At 36.4% G+C, this 20193-nt stretch overlaps 1 protein-coding gene across 1 annotated transcript in view; it reads right to left on the bottom strand.

The window, feature by feature from the left end:
- Nucleotides 1-20193, bottom strand: part of plod2 (procollagen-lysine, 2-oxoglutarate 5-dioxygenase 2) — a 43740-nt gene that overhangs the window by 16430 nt on the left and 7117 nt on the right. Inside the window, exons 2-7 of the mRNA XM_015381724.1 lie at nucleotides 13411-13502; nucleotides 8944-9080; nucleotides 7122-7285; nucleotides 3525-3637; nucleotides 3366-3429; nucleotides 3064-3161 (exon numbers count right to left, since the gene is read on the bottom strand). Of these exons, the coding sequence (XP_015237210.1) occupies nucleotides 3064-3161; nucleotides 3366-3429; nucleotides 3525-3637; nucleotides 7122-7285; nucleotides 8944-9080; nucleotides 13411-13502 (668 nt within the window). The remainder of the gene's footprint in view (nucleotides 1-3063; nucleotides 3162-3365; nucleotides 3430-3524; nucleotides 3638-7121; nucleotides 7286-8943; nucleotides 9081-13410; nucleotides 13503-20193) is intronic.

Here is a 20193-nt window from a genome sequence, read left to right as displayed (position 1 = left end):
AAGGTTCTCACAAAGGTAAAAAATAAGTGAATACCTTGTAGATTTTTTTTTCATATAAATGAAAGTTTTTTGCTTTACATGTTTTATGTGTTCTATTACACCAGTGAAGAACACAATTTTTATTTTTATTTAACTGTTCTCATGGAGCACTAAATATTTTCTTACAGAATGAAAAACAACAATTTTAAGGGCTAAAGAGTTATTAAAACTAACCTTTTTTTTGTTTTTGTTCTTTTGATTAAAGGTATGGAGAAGAATTTTCGTGAATTTTTGAAGAGTCCCCCTATCCACTTTAAGAAAAATGCACATGCACAACCCTGTACCCGCTCCAGAGAGGGAATGCCTATTAAATGTGTGCGATAGGATAGACAAACCCATTTCTCCTCATTCATGCTCTGTTTAAAAATTGCGATTTGCATCGCTTTTAAAAGCTTACTTTCAAAAAGAAGATTTGCAATTTCTCCCCACGACAAGACTCACCACCGGTAAGTGAAAATGAGGACGAGGACGTAGGACAGCCTTACATAAACATATCACCAGAATGATTGACAATTAGGAAGACCACTTATTTTGATGATCCACCTGGAAAAAGAACACCCTCCTCTATACCTTTAACAGAAAAAATGCATATGAATCTAATACAGGAACCTTTAGAGGACTAATGTGTAATTATGTGTTTTTTGCACCACGTTTTTTCTCCCACAATGTTTGCATCTGATCAGTGCTGCACTTTAAGAAATGGAAATGTCATGAGAATTGTACACATCGAAATTTCACATTGTATACACTCTGTATACAAAATGACAATAAATGTTGTCTAAGTATAAAGTCAATAAATGCAAATCAACTTTAATTGTAGGGAAAATGTTGTGAAATTGTATTTTTTTTGTTTTTTTGTTATAGCAAAGCCTGTTAATTTCCCTGTACATATTGGCAGGCACATAAGGAAAATGCAGTTTTAGGTAGAGCATTTATTCGCTAAACTTGATGTATTTTGGCGAAAAATATGTTTTCATTAAATTACTTCTTGCCAAATAACTGTGACCACTGCAGAGACTTTTATGTTGTCTCCAAAAACAAATAGTTCCCTAAATATTCTGTTCATTAACAATGCTGTTTTTTACTTAGGTTGCTTTTAAGTAGGAGGCTTGCTGAATTTAATTTGTCTAGGTGCTACTTTTAACATTAAAGTAGAGATTAAATTGCAATCCTTTGCTTGTAACTAGAATGGAATTAGAATGACTAAACATTAGGAAATATTCAAGGCCAGACATTCAGCTGGGTTTTTCCAGTCCTAGAAAGGCATGGATACTGTGCTCTAACATTAAGAGCTACACCTCCAGCTGTTAAGACATTTTGGAGAAATGACTCAATAATGGGTTTGATTCATAACTCAATGGCCTGATAGAGAAGGAAGATTGCAAGGAATAAAATGGAGGAAAATGTTTCATCATTTTAAAATGATAATGTTATATTACAGACATCTGTTAACTTAGTGACTCTCGGACTGATTGCTGTGAGATAGTATAGAGCAAATGAGAAACACATGGTCAAAAGAAAACAAACCATGACATGAATGACTAATGACCAGGCAATAAGGGTCAGGGTCACCTGGCAAGCTTCAAATATACATAGCTTTTTTTTCCAAAAAAATTGGAAAGTGCACTTTTAATCCATCAGTGTAAGGTTTTTAACATCAGTGTAAGATTTTCAAAAAGTTATATTAAAAAATAAAAAGTCTGTTACATTGTTAATGGGGTTTAAGCTCCTGATGGTAGTTTACCAGTGAAGTTAGTGTACTTCACAAGCCTTATGGAGCATAGTGCCATGAAGTTTTGCCCATTCCCAGCTTGTTGCTGCTCACTGCTGTCAGAAGGCTAAACTTTACTCTCTCTTTTACAGGTCCAATATTATTCTACATTTAGAATAAGAAAAATATTAATATTAACAATGAGACCCAGAGCATGTTTTTTTGCCATTTATGCAGGAAATCTCTTCTCAAATTAGGCAGACAGCCTTTACCAAAAGTCTCCTTATTTAGGGTTCCTCTGGAGAAACTATTGTTGGCTTGCCACGCCCCCCGTTCTGCTGAAGGACGCACCCCTACAAGCTGCAACCATGACAACCAGTCAGAGTTCTTGAATGTATCCATGGAGCATGGAATAATACACTAAATGAAGGCCATAACTTGACCAATGGGCTGCTACAGACTGCTATTGACAGCTTATTCCCCCTTATGACATCATAAAGGGCACAATTATCAAACAGACCATCTTTAAAACACATTAGCTGGGAGGTGGAGAAATGCAGTCAGAGGGTTTAATTTCATTTGTGAACCTCACACACAGGCTTCAGGACACACATAACTGTGCAAAGTGTTTGCATTGATACATGGGTCTCAATTGTATTAGCCCACTATAAAAAAGGATATAAGGCTGATTTTGTGGGAAATGTCTGCAGATCTAGTCACCCCTAGTTTATATAGCATCTGCTGGATAAAAAAAAAAAACATGGGCAGTAACTTAGAATGGAAAATCCTTTTAATCTCCCACAAAGGGGAAATTGTGGTTCCCTTACTGTATATCTTGCTGTAGATTTGACTCCTTGGTAAGTCATGACCAACATTGGCAAAAAATTACCTACAATTGACAATTCATGGAAAATATACTAGTCAGTCTGCTGACTGCAGGCTCTAAGGAGTAGATTGCCTGACTGTTTACACAACTAAAATAGAGTAGTTGCAATTAATGTTATTCTATAAAAATGGAAAACACAGAAATTTGTTTTTTCTGTTAAATACATGCTTTTTAAGGTTACTATTAAATTTAGGTTATATGTTTTCTGATCTAAAGAACCTATTAGATGTTGTTATAGTCTTAAACAACCAGATGCTCGCTCATCGCAACAGTAGCACCTTTTACACAATAACTGAAATAATGCTATACATTTTTGTTTTCATTTTTTTTCCGTGGGAAGAAAGAGAGATTGTCTCACACAAGGCTACAATACCACAGGAATCTTTTCCAAGCCCATGTCTATATACGCCTAAAGCTGTGTACTCACTTTAGTGTTCCCATTGCCATGGACCACAACAGGCAGAGAATTGTATGCCGTGTTTCTTACTCGCACCCTGTCAGTCCCAAACTTGAGAAGCACCTCATCTACAAAGAAAAAAGAAAAAAACATGGAGACAAGGCCAACTTGTAAAACCTGAAATAAGGGGCTATTTCTGCTGCCATAACTAGTTATTCATCAGTTGAAAAAGCATTCAATGTTGGTTTGAAGTTACTTCAGTATGAACTAATTGTTCTCACTCGCATGATGGCTTTTAAATGTGCCAATTGGCTTTAAATGGGATTACTTACCTATTGCCCCATTCAAATTCTGGAAAATCTGGCACTTATGGTCCAGAGTCATGTTAAGTGATTCCTGTAAGATGTAAAGATAGAAATATGCTCAGCTGTCAGAAATATTTTTGAACAGATGCTGTGTGCACAGAGGAACGATACAAAAAAACAACATACTCTTTTCGATAGATCCAGGTAAATCTTAGTGTAGAAGAGCTGGTCGTCATCATTGTCATGGAGATCCCACTGTGAAACTATTCTGTTTACATAAGGGGCATACCCAATTATACCTGCAAGAAATTAACAACATGAAATGCTTACCAACGTGTAAATGATACGGTGAGAGGTGTTTACACAACTGGCAGACTGCTGGCTGGCTTAACAGCCTCCAACTCTAGGGAAGCCTGGATGCCTAAAACTAAGTGAGATTTTTGGCAATAATCAGGGCAGGGACGTTAACTGTTCCACAGAGGTTTGCAAAAATGTTTTAAAGCTGTTGCAATGTACTTGTTATGACCATCTTGCATCACACACTAAATGTAATTCCCATGGCAGTCTCCTCTTTAGGTTTAGCCTTTTTTTCTCTCACTCTGTCACTCAAGGACAGCAACCACAGTAATAGATTGTAGGGTTTAGCTACATTGCTGCTGTGCGCAATTATCCCATCATTTGAAAAAGTCAGACAGACACTGTAAACAAGTCAGGGAACAATCATGACATAATGCAAAAGCTAGGAGCGGGGGAAGAAAGTCAAAAGCAGCCTACAGCTTGCTATGTGGAGATTTTGAAAGGGGCATTGACTAAGTTGTGATTATTGGGTTTTCCAAAAAAGACCACACTGTAGTTCACAATGTCTGTCTGACAAAGGTCTTCTTGTGGAGAAATACCATCACTCTTCTGGACCACACTGCGTCCTTATCAGATCTCAATCCAATTGAGAACTGTTGGGGTTAGATGGCAAGGGATGTTTACAAACATGGAAACCCAATTCAGACAGTGGATGTCTTATATGAAGCCCTCTGCACCACCTGCAGCAACTTATTTAACAAGGTGTTTAACAAGAATCGGGCAGCTACTCATTATTAACTTTTTTTTTTATTTTAAGTTTATTTCTGGTCTTAAACATTTGATTGGCCGATAAACACTTTCATTCGTTTAATTGTTGTTTACAACAAATTGCTTTTCTTTCTTTGAAACTTTTGAATAGCCAACTGTATAAAAATGAAAATTTTTGCAATTTTTCAACTGCGAAATGCTAAGACTTCAGCTGTGTCTGAATGCCTGCCCTAATCACTATATAAGGTACTATATAGTGGTTATGCCATTTTTAATTAGTGTGTGTACATCTAGTGGATGAAAAGGTAGGTGACTCAAAATTTCCCACAATGCACTTTGAAAAGTAGTGATCACCCATGGTCACTAGAGGAGCAGATATATTCCAGAATGCTTTGCAAGGAAAACTCTCCTCGCAAAGCATTCTGGGATTTGCTCTCCGAGTGTCCCACTGTCGCCATAGGCTGGTATAGGCTACCCCACGCGGAGACTAATAAAAAAAAGATGTCACAGACACTGTGTGGTGGAGGCGGAGTTACGTGACCAACAGGGAGCGAAAAATAGTAATCATCTCTCCAAACGATCAGTTAACAGTTTACTATAAAGTCCTCTATATAGTTCCCACTCTATATAGTGATTGAGGGATCTAGGGTTTAGGGCGCAACTTTGCCATATTTAAATTAGGCTAAGTCCTCTTTCATAATCTTGTTCGAGATTGGTCTGAAAGCCATCCTCCCCGTGTGAATATGCCTTAATGCCTGGAATTAATGCGTAAAATGACATTTATGTGTTCAAATTAACTGATGAACTGAGGATTGACTGTAGTTTTAGTCTTTGTTTAAAAAAAAGGAAAAATATAGAAATTAAGTTACATTAGGACCATGCAAACAAACACATATCTATCTATAAGATCTATAAGATCATGTGTTTCTTATATGCAAACACATGATCTTATTTTTGCATAGGGGGGAAACACTTGAACAGAACAGCTCCTTTTTGACCATGTTAGATACTAAGTATCTCCTTTTCTTTCTCTGCTTTAATATCCACAAAAAGACAAGACAAACACAGAATATCTATTTAGACTCCATTTCCAGAGTTATGTACCCTCTTTGACACAGCTGTGCATGTCCAAATGCTATAAAACTTTCCTCACCGGTCACTTGGGCGGTAGCCGGAATACAAACAAAACCTGCAATTTAATGCAAACTGTGGCACACTCGGGGGCCCAAGACAAATCCACATGTCAAGTCAATGACAATGAACGCTTAAAACAGTCTCTGATCAGTCTGAGACAGTAAGACTCCAATATGGGAGGTCAGACCAAATTGATGACCACAGGGAAAGAAGCAGTCCAAAGCACCAGGGAACTGGAAGAAACTGGTTTAGGTTAACCATAAATAAGCTTTTGCTTTGTTGCAAAATGTTCTACCTATTTTGAGTTCTACAAATGTGGACAGTTGGTAAAAGGTTTTCGAGCTATCCCCATACGAGACCGTAATATATGTCCCATCAACCACCAGGAAGATGACTACTAAAAAAAGATGCTTAAGCATATGGTTAAACACACAAATTATCTCCTCCCATATCCTGTTCACCACTGACAGGAAATACTTGAAAATCCAGGTTTACTTGGAAAATATACTCCAATTTCACTCCATGAATTAGGCATTAGTTCGGGGTTTTGTATTTAAAAAACAACATGAGGCTATTGCTACTCCTAGATGGTGCTCCAATACTCCTTGCACAAAAGACAGCTTAAGTCTGCGCTTGGCCCACTGAATTCCAGCAAGGCCTGCCAGTCTTCAAAGTTTGACAGCTGATAGTGGTTTGGGTTAAACAGAGTTCACACAGTTACTTTGGTTAGTAAGTGGTTCAAAATGAGGGTAACACTGCTTCAAACTTGGGAAGAAATGTCATATTGCTTTAAACATTTTTCACTATACATTACTTGCACTGAGTTTTTTATTGTCAAATCTACTTAACCGTAAACTACACATACATCAAATAGACTGCAATCTGCAAATTTTAGACATAGCTTAATGTGTTGTTAAATATGGGTAACAGCTTGGAGGTAGTTATTTCAAAGTAAAGACATAATGTACCACATAATTAAAACACAATATACAATCACTGTACTTATGCTATAGAAAGATGACTACATCAGTGAGTAAAAGCTGTTATAAACAGTGTAGACAGTTTAAATAGCTACACTGTCAAACAGTGATTCCAGTGTTTCTTGCATAGTGTTTCTGCACTGTACCTCAAGGTACAGTGTTGTGTTTTCCACCTTATAGATGTTTTTAGATGACTCAAAAATCATGCACAGATTACCTGAAGAAACCAAAATAAAGGTTTAAATTTTTTTTTATTTTAAACATGGAAGGGTTGTGGTCCTTTAAGTTGGGTGTTTGTTTTGCCAAAATGTTTTTTTGGAAGGATAAACAGCTTGTTTAATGTTAAGTTACAGTGTCTCAATCAGAGTAAGGATCAATTTTAGATTGCTAATGAGAAAATGTGGTTCTCTGTATTTTGGTGTTTGTCAAAGAGCATATTTTATGGTAAAAATTAATTTACAAGATCAACAACTGGAGCAATGTTATACTTTTGTTAACAGATTTCTGCTTTTGAGTTTTATGGTGTGAACAGCAATGATCAGGCTTTCAGCAAACCGTAAAAACATATTAGCTCATAAAGGCAAACTAAACTCTTGAAACCCACCTCCAGAGTTGAGGTAACGCTTGCCACTTCTGACTAAAGGGTACTTGTCAGCCAGCCTTTTATCAGGCCATATCAGCCCCTCTGCAGCAAACAGCACTTTGTGATTGGCTTGTTGGAATTTCCTCAGGATCTCCTCTGGTCCCCCAGCGAAGATAAGATCATAGCTTGAGAGGGAGGAGAGAAAACAAAATGTAACAAATCTTTTTTCTTTTACATATCCTAAAGGAGCAGTCTTCTCTTCAACATATGTCATCAAGTTTGACACAGAGCATATGCTTTTACATGCCTGAGTCTGATAGAAATCTAAAAGGGAAAAAAAAAAATTCCACATGCTTTGTCTCTGGTTTTCTGGAAGCCTGAGCAGTATAAAGGTTTCACAGGCCAGATCTTTAATAATGATATTAATCGTTTTTGATTGCAAATTTGTACATTCAAATTTATGTAAATAGTTCTTCTTCAACAACACTAGGCCACCACTCCCCTATAATTATCAGTAACCTGAGTTATTTGATGTCTTATTGCTTTGGTGGGCACAGTGAACCTTTAAAGCTAAAAAAAATATGGCTTCACAACAGAGTTATTGAATACAGAACACCTTCTATTAATGGGGTAGTGCAAGTCTAAAAGTAGTCCAGACTAAGGAACATTTATAGAGAGAGCATGGCAGCAAAAGTAAAGGTTGAATCATAAAAGGAAGTCTGACGTAGGTGAGGAAGTCGAAACATTTGCTCCACATCTGGCAGACACATGTTCACATAAAGATCCCTAGACACTTGTTAGATATTAAATCACTTGTACCACTGAAATAGGGCTCTTGTCATGAAACCATTTTAAATTTCGTCTGAGAATTACATGGAAATAAATTTAAGACAAATGCAACCTGGAAACCTTAGATTTTCAGTTGTGATTTTGAGAATACTGTTTTGCAGCTGTCTGCAGAATTTACCAAAACCTAGGAGTTACAGTAGTGGAAATAAAAAGACTAAAATATTGATGTTAATTGGGGATATGATGAATAGACACTAAATTGTGTGCTTGGTTAGTTTAACACAGCAGCAAGGTGAGCAGCAACTACAAAGCATAGACCTTCTAATTTATGGAATGTAGAACCCCCTTAAGCTCTGGTCGCTGAAATAAATTTACAAACATAATGTGAGGAGGTGATTATTACAAAGGCAGAACATGCCAACACCATCCTGGTGAGCCAAGAGGATTTTAATATATAACATATCCTGAATTACTCACTATCCTCGGATGTATTAAAGCAGATTAATAGACCACAGTTTTACAGTTAAGAGCATTATTTTCTAACTACTCGATTTAAAGAGATTGAAACTTTGACTGAGATTATATATAACACAGTAATGTAAATATTGTGATCTTTTGCCGTATCTAAAGAGAAAGGCCCTAGCAACACATGCAGTTTTAAACCCCTCACTTTGTCTCTGAAAGAAAATATCTATCAGTGTTCAAAGCTTATAATTCATCTAACTGCATGTGGGAATATCTCTCCTCACATATAATGATGCTTATCACGGAATGTTTGATTGCTGTTTTTGCTCCACCCAAAACACCTTTCACCAAGGGGTTCTGGCTTTCAAATCTGTCATTACAGCACATGATGGTTAGTGCCATACTACAATTAAAGGTGCTTTGCATCTTTTTCTCGGTTGGACATTAAATCTAGATTAGATGAAAGGTAAATCAAACTGAAGATGACAATGAAGCAAACAAACTCAAGATAGCTAGAACATATGACACTATGATGAAAAGACTAATACAAAATATAGATAGCTTCATATAAGTTTGGTTAATAACATACCTATCCACAAACAAGACGACAAGATCTTCCTGATCACCCAGAGACTCCATGGCCTCCTTCAGTAGTCTGACTTTTTGCCCTCCACCAATCGAACGACCAACTTCACCGCCTTTCCAGGTCTCTCCCATTCCCAACACCTAAAACAGGGGAAAAAATGTCAAAAATGTAAACAGGCTGAAGACAAACAGTTCTCCACATTTACCATTAGTTTCCTAACAGAATAACCTTAAAAGTTGGGCTGATCCTTCCATAGTTATATGTAATGATTGGCGGGAAGGAATATTTTATTAATTCCCATTTACACTGTATGTCATTATCTTAGCACTGATGACTGGCTTAATTACTCATTCCATTCACCTGTCTAACTTTGCCTGGTTTCCCATCATTGCTCATCTTATCCTCCTGCTCCTTCCTCTATTTAAGGGGCTTGCATCCAGTCATTAGGGCCAGATTATCTTTTTCTCTCTAGCCAATGGTGAGTGGTTTTTAGAGTACCCTGGTGTTTCTGATTTCCTGATCCTGACCTGTTCTGCCTCTCAACCACTGAGCCTGCCTGTTCCTGTCTAAACAGTTTGCCTGAACTTTCTTTGGACTCCTGGGTCTTTGAGCCTGCCTGTTCCGATCTGGTTGCCTGACCTGGCTTCGGACTTCTGAACCTCTGAGCGTGCCTGTTTCTCTCTGATCTGTTCCTGACCTGGCTTCGGACTCTTGGACCTCTAAGTCTGCTTGTTCCTCTTCTGATCTGTTTGCCTGACCTGGTTTCGGACTGCTGTATGTTGTCCAGGGTTGCAGCATCTGGGACGCTCTGGGCAGCACCCGCCCCAACTGGCGGGATCCTACCTTGTTTCTCTGGGCATGGACTGAACTTGTAACTGAACTTGTAAAACAGGTTAGTGACTCATGTTCATAATCGTCCTCCGTTAGATTATTAAGGTCACTAACCAGCATTTCCTTTCCGCAGAGTTTCCAGCCTTAGTTACATCCGCTGCTACAGAAGATCCCGAGGCAGTTTTTAAATAAACACTTTTTGAATAATCCCACTATCTCTCTTGCCTGAATACTGGATCCTCTGTTCTAAAATGTGACACTGTATGTGCTGCCAAAAATAAAAAAATATGCAATATACATTTTTAAGGACCTGCAGGAAACTAGACATCGGTTTTATACTGGAACATTAAATCTAGAATCTACCACAGAAATGTTCAGTAAATTAGAATATCCTATTTAATGAAGCTTGTTTGTCAGATTTAAAGTAAATTAAAAAAAGCTTTTAAGAGGTGTTAAACTTGGTTTACTTTAAGCTGACATTTCTGTTAAAATGTTTACCGGTCTGTTGTAATATTCTAATCTTAAATTTGCTGTTAAAAGCAGAAACTCTCCCTGGAATAAAGTTATTTTTCAGTAATGTTCTTATTTGATAAAAATGAATGTAAATTAAAACACTGACTGTTACCTTATGCAGCTAAGATTTGTGGCCCATAAGTTTTGTTATGTCAAATTCAAACTAGGTTAGTATCAAACTGCTCTAAAAGTACTGCAAATAAGGGCACATGAGGATACCAGTGCAGACGCGCCACTGCCAACCACATGGCTAAAAACAAACAAAAACTGTTTTTGAAACCACAAAGGGAAATGATTGTGTGGGCATCATGGGGTTTCCCTTTGGGATGGCAGACTTTCACAGCTTGTTGCACTTCTTTGTTCTCTTTAACAAGGCTCAATCAATTCTGTAAAGTGTGTGTGGTAAGTATTTTCCTGCACAGTGCAAGGGTTGTTTAGTTAAAAAACAAAGATAAGCAATTTCTCTCCATAATACAAGAATATATTTTTTTTAAGAAAATACACCAACTTCCAGTTAAATGCTTCAGTGAAGAAATTATTTTACAAGGCTAGCAACTTTCAAATAAACAATCAAAGTACAAATGAATAAAATAAGGAAGAATAACAAATTAAGAGAAGCAAAAAAAATCGCAAAAAGCACAAAAAAATCTGTAACCAGTTGCCAAAAAAAAGATGGTATTATATCACTGCTCAGTGTTAAAACTGATTTTTGAAAACCAAGGTCTGATTTGAGGGATTGAGACTGAGATAATTTTAGTTCTGAAATTAACAATCAATACAGTTCCTAAAAGGTTAACCACATACCACTTGGTCTATACCTGCCTTGTTATGTGTCCGTTTTCATTTATTTGGCGTGATCTTCACAAATTATTTCATTACCAACTTCATAGACATCATTATTTTCTTTCTAAAGAAAATGATCATACTAGTGAAATTATGCCATGAAACTGCCTCTATTAGTACATTTATGTGAAGAATACCATATTAAAATATATATATTTTACACTGAAGATGCCTTCACAAATGTAAGTAGAAGGCATGTATGGGCTCATTTTGTTCATAATAATGCATAAAAAATAGTTCCTCTTGGGTGTATTCCCCTAAAAACTTGTGTTTCTTTAGTAAAAAGAGAAAGAAAAAAAAGCAATATTTGCTTTTCCTGGCAAAAATATACAAATCCATCAGAGTTCTGGAGCGCTATGTTGGGTGTGCCTGTGTTCTGCTGTGTATTAGCTTGCTATCACAACAAATCCTAAATTTGTTATGATAGCACGTCAAAACTAGTCGTCCCGAGGAACAAAAACCGACAGCTTCTCTTGCAACAAGTTCGCATACTGACACAGCACCATTTTTGAAAATGATTGACATGAGGTGACAGCCAATGAAAGAGCTTTAAAACATGGTTGGTCTGTATTCAGCTCAGGCAGGAAATGTTCATGCATAAGGTGTAGGGGTGTCCTTCTGATCTGATATAATTATCAGACATCAGTCAGATATAAAAAAGGTAATAGCGCCTGGCGTCTTAAATCTCCGCTTTTGACATTCTGATAGAAAATCTCTAAAGTTTCTTTAAAGTTATTGTAACCCATTTAGTAATACTACGTTGCCCAAGTCTATTCATACCTTTTTTGTTGACTATTGTCCTCTGTTTTGTTAATTGCACATGATCAAGCCTTTTCTAACATTCAACATAACAAAATGAGTAATAAGAGTATGTATGATCCGTGCCAATGTCTTATCAAGTAAATATAGGTATCGGTTAATTCTCTAGGCTTCAATGTCGGTATTGTTTTGTAAATAAAAAAAAAAAAAAAAAACTTGAAAAAAAAATAAATAAATTATATAAATAAAATAAATGTGTTTAAAAAAAACAGCTTGATAGAATAATGTTTAAGAAAAATTCATAATCTTGAAGATAATTTACTATTTATGTTGAATTACCAATCATAGTTACAACCTAATCAAGTGGACATCTAAATGGCAGCTAAAAAGAGAGAAAGAGCACATCCAAATAGTGCAAATCAGTAAGTACAGTTGAGCCAAAGAGGAAGCAGTTGAAACAATAAATGCTGTGCGAATACTGCTTGCATTATCTCTTGCAGTATCTCTGCTTCTGTCTCCTTGAACCCCAGTCGGCCTCGGCAGATGGCCGCTCACACTGAGCCTGGTTCTGCTGGAGGTTTCTTCCTTTTAAAAGGGAGATTTTCCTCTCCACTGTCGCTACAAGCATGCTTAGTGTGAGGGATTGTTTTTGAGTCGATGCAATAAACTGGTTTTCCTTTGATAGAAAACTTTGAATCAATTTTACTATATGATCTGGTTGAACTGTAAAGTGCCTTAAGATGGCGTGTTGTGAATTGGCGCTATATAAATAAACTGAATTTAATTTAATTAAGGAAGGAGGTAGGAAGGGGAAGCATCCTATTAATTGTTCAATTAGCATATGGACCTCACAATGTACTTGTCCACTTCATACAAGGTAAACGTTTGCCCATAATCCTTTGCATGAGAGGATGCAAAGGCACAACAATTTTGTAAAAAAAATACATTGTTACCTTACATGTACACTAAGTGTACATACCTTCATATGTTTGGGGTTTAAAATGGAGAGTATTAAGTATATGTAACTTGCATTTTTTTAGTTCTTTTTTTGGAAGGATATAGAACTATTTTAACTAGCATCCTCCAGACTGCTCCAATAACAGCAGACTGGAGTTCCTTTCATCCCTATGACAGTTTTGACTGTTTAGCCCAAAAAAGGTGAAGGAATGGGACTAAGAGCTACAGTGTGCACAATTTGAATGGAAGAAAACACAACAGTCTAGCTATTAAATGGCAGGTATGATGATGTGACATCCAGAATTAGCAACTCAGCATAACAAATAAAATATGAGCTGTAGCGCTATTTAGCAACCCTTCTAAACCCCATTGTACCTAATGTGTAAATAATCCTTCTTTCTGGAAGTTGTCATGAATATGGGTTAATATTATGAATTCTGGTATTCTGAGTTTTATCCGAATCTTTTGATTTTTGTTGCATTTATTTTCTTTTTAGTTTCAATCATAGCAGGGACAAACAACAACACAGATTTTTTTTTTGGCTTTGTTTAGTAATAACAATCTCACCTTTACAGTGTAGTTGAAATAGTTTGCGGTTTGCATGAAGCGGATAAAGCCGTCCGTTTCCTCTGTCGCTACCGTTAACACCAGCAGTTTTTCTGAAAAGATGACAGTGAAAATTCATCACATATTTTTTATCTGCTGAATTGTAGGGAGAAGGGGTATATCCCTGCAAAAAAAAGACAACATTGAAAGTTCTGCAAAATTGGCTTAAGCTTGCTTAAACATATCCACAAAAATGTATTTTTCTAAGCTGAAATATAAGTATCGTGATTCTCTCTGCTGTCCTATGCGGTATGTCCTTTGTAAACCTCAAACCTACATCAACATACTGATGACCATTTGGTTAAGCAGTCTGAACCTACAGTATGTCTCAATTTGGGAATGACTGCTGTAATTTAAATTTCATCTAAAAACAGCGGCCTGTGTTTAAAGACTCAATGATCTATTTCCTTCTAGGATAGAGGGACTTCCACAAACCTCAGGAAAATTTCCAGTTGTCTAGAGTGCTGAAGGTTGAGGTTTAAGGAAGGGTTAACCATACAGTACACACATTTTTAGTAGTCAATTATAACACTAGAGAGAGAAAGAGATTTTTTTTTTGTAAAACAAGTTCCGAACCTTTAATCAACAATATGCCGTGTTAAAGCAGTGGTTCTCAATCATGGTCCTCAAATACCACTATCCAGCAAGTTTTAAGTGTCTCCTCTCTGCAACACACCTGACTTATACAAAGGAATGACTATTGTAACAGGCTTTTCTGAAGCACTAGAAGGGTGCTGAGGAGCTCACACAATCATTTGAGGCAGGTGTGCTGAAACAGGAAGAAATCCACAATATGCAGAGTAGTTGGATTTGAGAAAATCTCCTCTAACACTTTATCTACTTTATAATATGTTGCAACTAAATAAGGGGGGAGAACTAATTTGCTATTGGCAGACATCTAAAAGTCTCCTTAAAAAGTGTAACACTTTAGAGTGGAAAAGAAAAACTTATTGGCCCATTAAAACATTTTTATAAGTCTACTTGAAAAGAACAGCAAATCTGCCCTCTAGTTGACAGAGAGTACTGCTCCATCAAACACTTGTAAATTATTTATTGGTCAGTAGTAAAATAAACTAGTTACAAATGGAGATAGAGAGAGAATCCGCAGAGTCTCTGAAATTTAAAATTACACCGAATCAAATTTAAACGCAATTACAGGCCTCATCTCACTAACCTAACCGAATGAACAATAACTTTCTGTTTTACACTGATCAGGCTTCACAATATGACCGCCCTCCTACCATAAACCCATTCCCTTTTCTGCTGCTGAAAATGTATTGACCCTTGAAGGCATGGACTCTTCTGGAACAGACAGTCTGCTGCAGTAACTGGCACCAAGATGTTGTTAAAAGGTTTTTGAAATTTTGTGGGTGGGAGGGTGAGCCTCTTTACTGGTCTTGCATGTCTCACAAGTTTTGTTTTAATCAAAGTCTTTTTTATGGGTATGTTGGAGTATTGCATTAGAAAAGGCTGATGGAAACACCAAAAGTTGAAATAGGTTCCACTGTTTTTAAAATGGAAAGTTGTGACGTAGCGAACATTTACATCACATGGCTGATCAGCTATTTCAGCTGTTTGTGTGTTCTTGGATATTATTGGAATTGGATGCATCAGATGGCTATTCTCGATTTATGTATGTCAAAAAAATTTTACATCGACAATGCTAATTGACAAGACAAAACAATTGCAGCTTGCCTAAAAGCAACACATTCCAGAAGAGCTCATATGGGTGGTCCATATTAGTTTGCAACTTTTATGTCCTCTTTATTACAGCAATGCGTAATGTTGAATTTAGACAAAATTGCAGTTTGCGTAGCCTAGTAAATTTGCGAGAAACCATTTAATGGAAATACACCTTATTGGCTTTTCTTTTTCCTTTTTTCATATTTCAAATGTTTCTTTGAAATTTGAATGGCAATACAAAGGAAACAGCAACAGTTCTTCTAGTGAACTCCATTTTTTAGTTACAAGGTTTCTATAAAATTTCCCCGAATTAATGACTCAAACCCTTAATTTCGTACATGAATTCATCACAAAATGAAAGAACTTACACTTAAGCACAACCGGAAGTGCAAATTCTTTGTGATTTAAAAGAGATGAGGCAAAACATACAAGAAGTAGTCAAACATTGTTGTTATTTTGTGCCACACTAAGCAGTTGCACTTTACCAAGATCTAAAATCGTTGTTATGTATAATGATCCAGTGCTTGGAGATAAAGTAAAGAGCAAGTGAAGATTTTTTTACTTTTGATGTATCGAATTAAATCTAAATTGTGTAAAGAAGAAGCTTAGCTTAAAATATATGTAGCTTAGCTAACCTTAGTAAGGAAAAAAATCGTAAGGATAACTTTTCCATTCTAACCATGACTGTTACCAAAACAAGCCTTGAAGCAGTAGAAGTTCAATCAAGTATAGCACAGCTGTATATCCCAAAAACAATTAATAAAACCTCCTTCATTTGATCAATTATGATCTGAGTTTTAGAGCACATGCCTTTTGCTTCAGGCTCTTTGGGTTTCTGTTTCTCTTCATATTTAGTTTTAAAAGTATCCAACTAAATCAAATTCTAGACATTTTGACCTAATACACCTAGTATGCAATAGGTTAGTGCTTATGTCCCTTTCTGGTACTAAAAGTCTACTATAAACAATGTATGTTTCCAAATCATGAGCTGAATTTACAGTTCAAAAAGTGACATGGCACAGTGAAAGTGCTATTAGGACTGGGCAAAAAATCAATATTTATATAAATTGTAATTGACAACTGCTCAATATCAATAGAAAATATGTTCAGTAAGAATGCCAACAATTCCCCTTAACTCTGATCAATACCCCATGGTATTCTGGGGGATGTAGGTGGAGCAAGGGATTTAGTCTTTCAACCTCTTACGGCCAAACAAAGCAAGGTAAATGTTAGGGCTGAGCTATTTTTAATGGTTAAAGGTTATATTTAGATAGGGTTAGGGTTTTAATTTAACTCAGATAATTTTTACTGTGTGCCTTATTTTGAATAGGAAAACAAAACATCAATCAATATATTAAATGAACCAATACTATAGCTTTTCGACTGACCTAATATATGAAAAATAAACTATTACTATTAGCATATTAAAAGTATTGAAGATTTTTCCATGGCAACTTTGGGTTCAGGGTAGCTTTCCTTTTAATGTTTCCCAAAGAAGCAAGTTTAGCTTTCTTCTAACCTCACCAATCCAAAATTAGGGCTTACCAGTGAGTTGTTCATCACTAAATCAACGTGTCAACCATATTCAGATATCTGAAGACATGTTTTCATTTTTTCATCCTGCCATCCTTTAATTGTCTCAGTCTTACAGTTGCCCCATTTACACTACCCATCAGCTTGGTTCCTTACGACCATTTACACATCCCACTAGCATGGTTCCTCACCTGCTATGATACTACAGCTCCCAAGGCAGGAATTACGCCAAAAAATGGTGGAGCCCACAACATTCACAAACTTATGTGCCTGGATAGCGTCATCTGCCCAAATTTCAATGAGAGCCTCGATCTCGGCATCATCCCAGGTCGCACCACGCTCTTTTGATGCCATTTATTGTTAAGAAGTTGAGAAGAAGTGTGTGTTGTAAAAAAAAAAAAAAAAGAACTGGGAATTGGAAATCTGAACATCCAGGAAAACCCACTACATGAGTCAGCTGACTGTAAATAGGAGAGGAAAAAGCCGAGAAGCCCTACTATGGAACTAGTAGTATATTTAACGAGGTTCGTTTGTGTCTGGCACTGCCCAGTTTAGTTGCTTTCCAATTACACTCAACAGTTCCAAAGTATCTTTAAGACCAATATTTGCATATCCTAATTCCAAAACAAACCTGTTATTAGTATTTCTTGAATGAGAAAAAAAAATTACATGATATACCTCCAGAAACATATAGTGTATGTCAATTTTTTTCAATTTAATCAGAATCATTTTAATCAGAATGTACTGAGCTATAAATGAACCCGATGTCGGAAAATCTTTGACAAGTTACATTGTTTACTTAACAATGTCGCCCACACAAGTTATTTTTCAGGAATTTGAGTAAGAATGTTTAAACAGAGATCCTGCAATACAATATTGTTTCATTTGGACTCAGACACGTAAAAGGGACCTATTTCAAATCCTTCCTTCAACTGAAATTACATCCATCCATTGTAGGTCGCTGCCTATCTCCAGCTGTCTACAGGCAAGAGGCAGGTCACACCCTAGGTCACCAGTCTATCAGAACACAGAGACACAACCATTCATGAGATTATAGAATTAACCTAACATGTTTTTTGGACTGTGGAGGAAGCTGGAGTACCCAGGGAGAACCCACACATGCTCAGGGACAACATGCAAACTCCTTGCAGAAAGATCCCGGACCGTTAATCGAACCCGGAACTTTCTTGCTACAAGGCAGCAGTGCTATCCTCTGTTCCACAGAGAAGCTCAGTTAAATTACATTGTCCGAATATTGTTCAGTCCTTGATAGATCAAAAGCATAGTTGAGATGAAGATATCAGCAGGAAACAAGGGAGGTTTTATATACAGTAGCCGTGATCTTAAAGCAAGGGTGTCCAGTACGAATAAATAGTGGATTCTCTCTTGGCAGTGCAGTATTAACAGCTCATGAAGAGAGGAATGTAGCAAATGGTGTTACTGAACTTCTTCACTAAGAAAGGCCTTGACTCCAAACCCATTTTTCGTTTGCAAGTATTCTGTGTGTTGCATGTGTTCTTTGACTAAACTTTCACAGTTTACTGTGTAAAAGTCCTAAATTACTTAGGGGACAGTTTAGCAGTTCCTTTATTTTCTCTTAAAAAAGGAAAAGTATCAAGGGAAAGTGTTCTGTGCTTGTAGAAAACTTATCAGGATTTATTTTATTATGGCCTGTGAGCACAAACTGCTGTTCTATTTTGGTCATCCAAGCAAATAAATGGCTTTCCTCCCAAGGCTCACAGTAAGTGTTAGTTCCTGGAGCAGCCAATACTTTGCTACCTCTTGTGTGAACAAGTGAGATTATCAGAGGCCTCTTCTGTTATACCATTAAGACTCATCGGTTCTTGAAAAGGGCTTTTGCTAAAACTAAAAGCAGATTAGACTGTGAAGAATAAAAAACACTGAATATAAAAAAGAAAAGCTTTGTAAGACAAGAACAATGAAGAAGTCACATTAAGTTAATTATAAGTGTCTTTGCATGATACAGTAAATCTGTGATATCTATATTTATAGTGATTTTCTGATATTGACAATAATTAGCAAAACTTCCATAACACTGTAGCCACAAAAAGAACTTAAAAAAGACTACCTTCAACTGCTAATTCTAAACCACCTGGAATGTGGCATGGTCTGAAAAACATTGGGCCAGGTACTTTTTTTATATATAACATTTTGGTTTAATAATAGTTTAGAATTATATGAAAGCAGCAACAATAATTGACTCAGTAGGTGGACCAACAGTTATGATGGCCATTTTCTTTAGACTGTTAAATTCCTTATTACTAAGATAACCCACACTGATAAATTAACACAACACATTATGAGGTTTACCAAGCAAAGTACATTAGAACAGCAACGGGTCATAAATAGCTTCCATTCCTTTGGCAAGATCATAAACCTGCACCGAATATAAAACTAAATTGCTCCCATTTCATGATATCTTAAAATAAGTCCACCACAGAATTATGTAATAATTCAAAATACTTATGAAACAATAATAATAAGCATACAATTTGATTTAATTGTTAGAAATTGTCTGAATAAAAATACACAAAAGCAAAAAATGATGGTATAAATGCTAATGTACAAAAATAACAAAAGAGCATAATTATAAAAAAGTCAGATACATAAGCACTTTTCTACAATATTTATAGAGAAAATAAAACTTAAGAAACAAATACACCAGTTAATGTCCACACACTCTATTTAAGTGTTTGGTCATCTCTTTTTACCTATAGATAAACTTTGATGAGATGATATTCTTCATTTTAAGGAGCAAATGTGTTAATGGATTCCTGCTCCCAATAGGGATCCATTAATGCCAGTTTTGCAGCATCTGCTGTAGTTAATCAGAGAGAAGTTCTATAGGCTTGAGGTCAAGACTTCATAAAGGCAAGTTTAGTTTCTCTACAGTAAACTTCATCCACCTCCATCCAAGGAAGAAGACACTCATTGCCAATATCACAAAGTCCAGTTTCAGTAATGTGTCAACAATCTATATAATGTGATATCTTCTGCCCATCTAACAAAATTATCTAGCACACAGGTGTCAAACTGGTTCCAGAAAGGGCCATGTGGCTGCAGGTTTTCTTTCCAACCAAGCATTAGCACACCAGACTCCATTCATCTCATCAAGTCATCATGCTCAGATTGGACTCACTTGATGAGATGACTGGAGTCTGGTGTGCTATTGCTTGGTTGGAAAGAAAACCTGCAGCCACACGGCCCTTTCTGGAACCAGTTTGACACCCCTGATCTAGCATATACACCTGATCACTTTACTTATGAGTGCTTTGAAATATCACATAAGAGGAGCTTGATTGAAACAGCAAAATTTTTGTTAGCGACTACATTTTGCAAAAGTTTTTACACACAAATATGGAAAATCATTTTTCTAATAAGTTCTGACATGGGACTATTTACCTTTGATCAACTGTTTCCGCCACCAGCGTCCAACTAGGATTGCTTTTCCCTCTCGATTCTAGGTGGCACGTAACGTAACTAATTCAGCTAGGGTAATAAAGTAAG

Source organism: Cyprinodon variegatus, unplaced genomic scaffold (assembly GCF_000732505.1).
Source record: "Cyprinodon variegatus isolate N-32 unplaced genomic scaffold, C_variegatus-1.0 Scaffold240, whole genome shotgun sequence".
Lineage (NCBI taxonomy): Eukaryota > Metazoa > Chordata > Actinopteri > Cyprinodontiformes > Cyprinodontidae > Cyprinodon > Cyprinodon variegatus.
The sequence above is the reverse complement of the archived record's forward strand: the minus strand, read 5'-3'. Positions and strand labels throughout refer to the sequence as shown.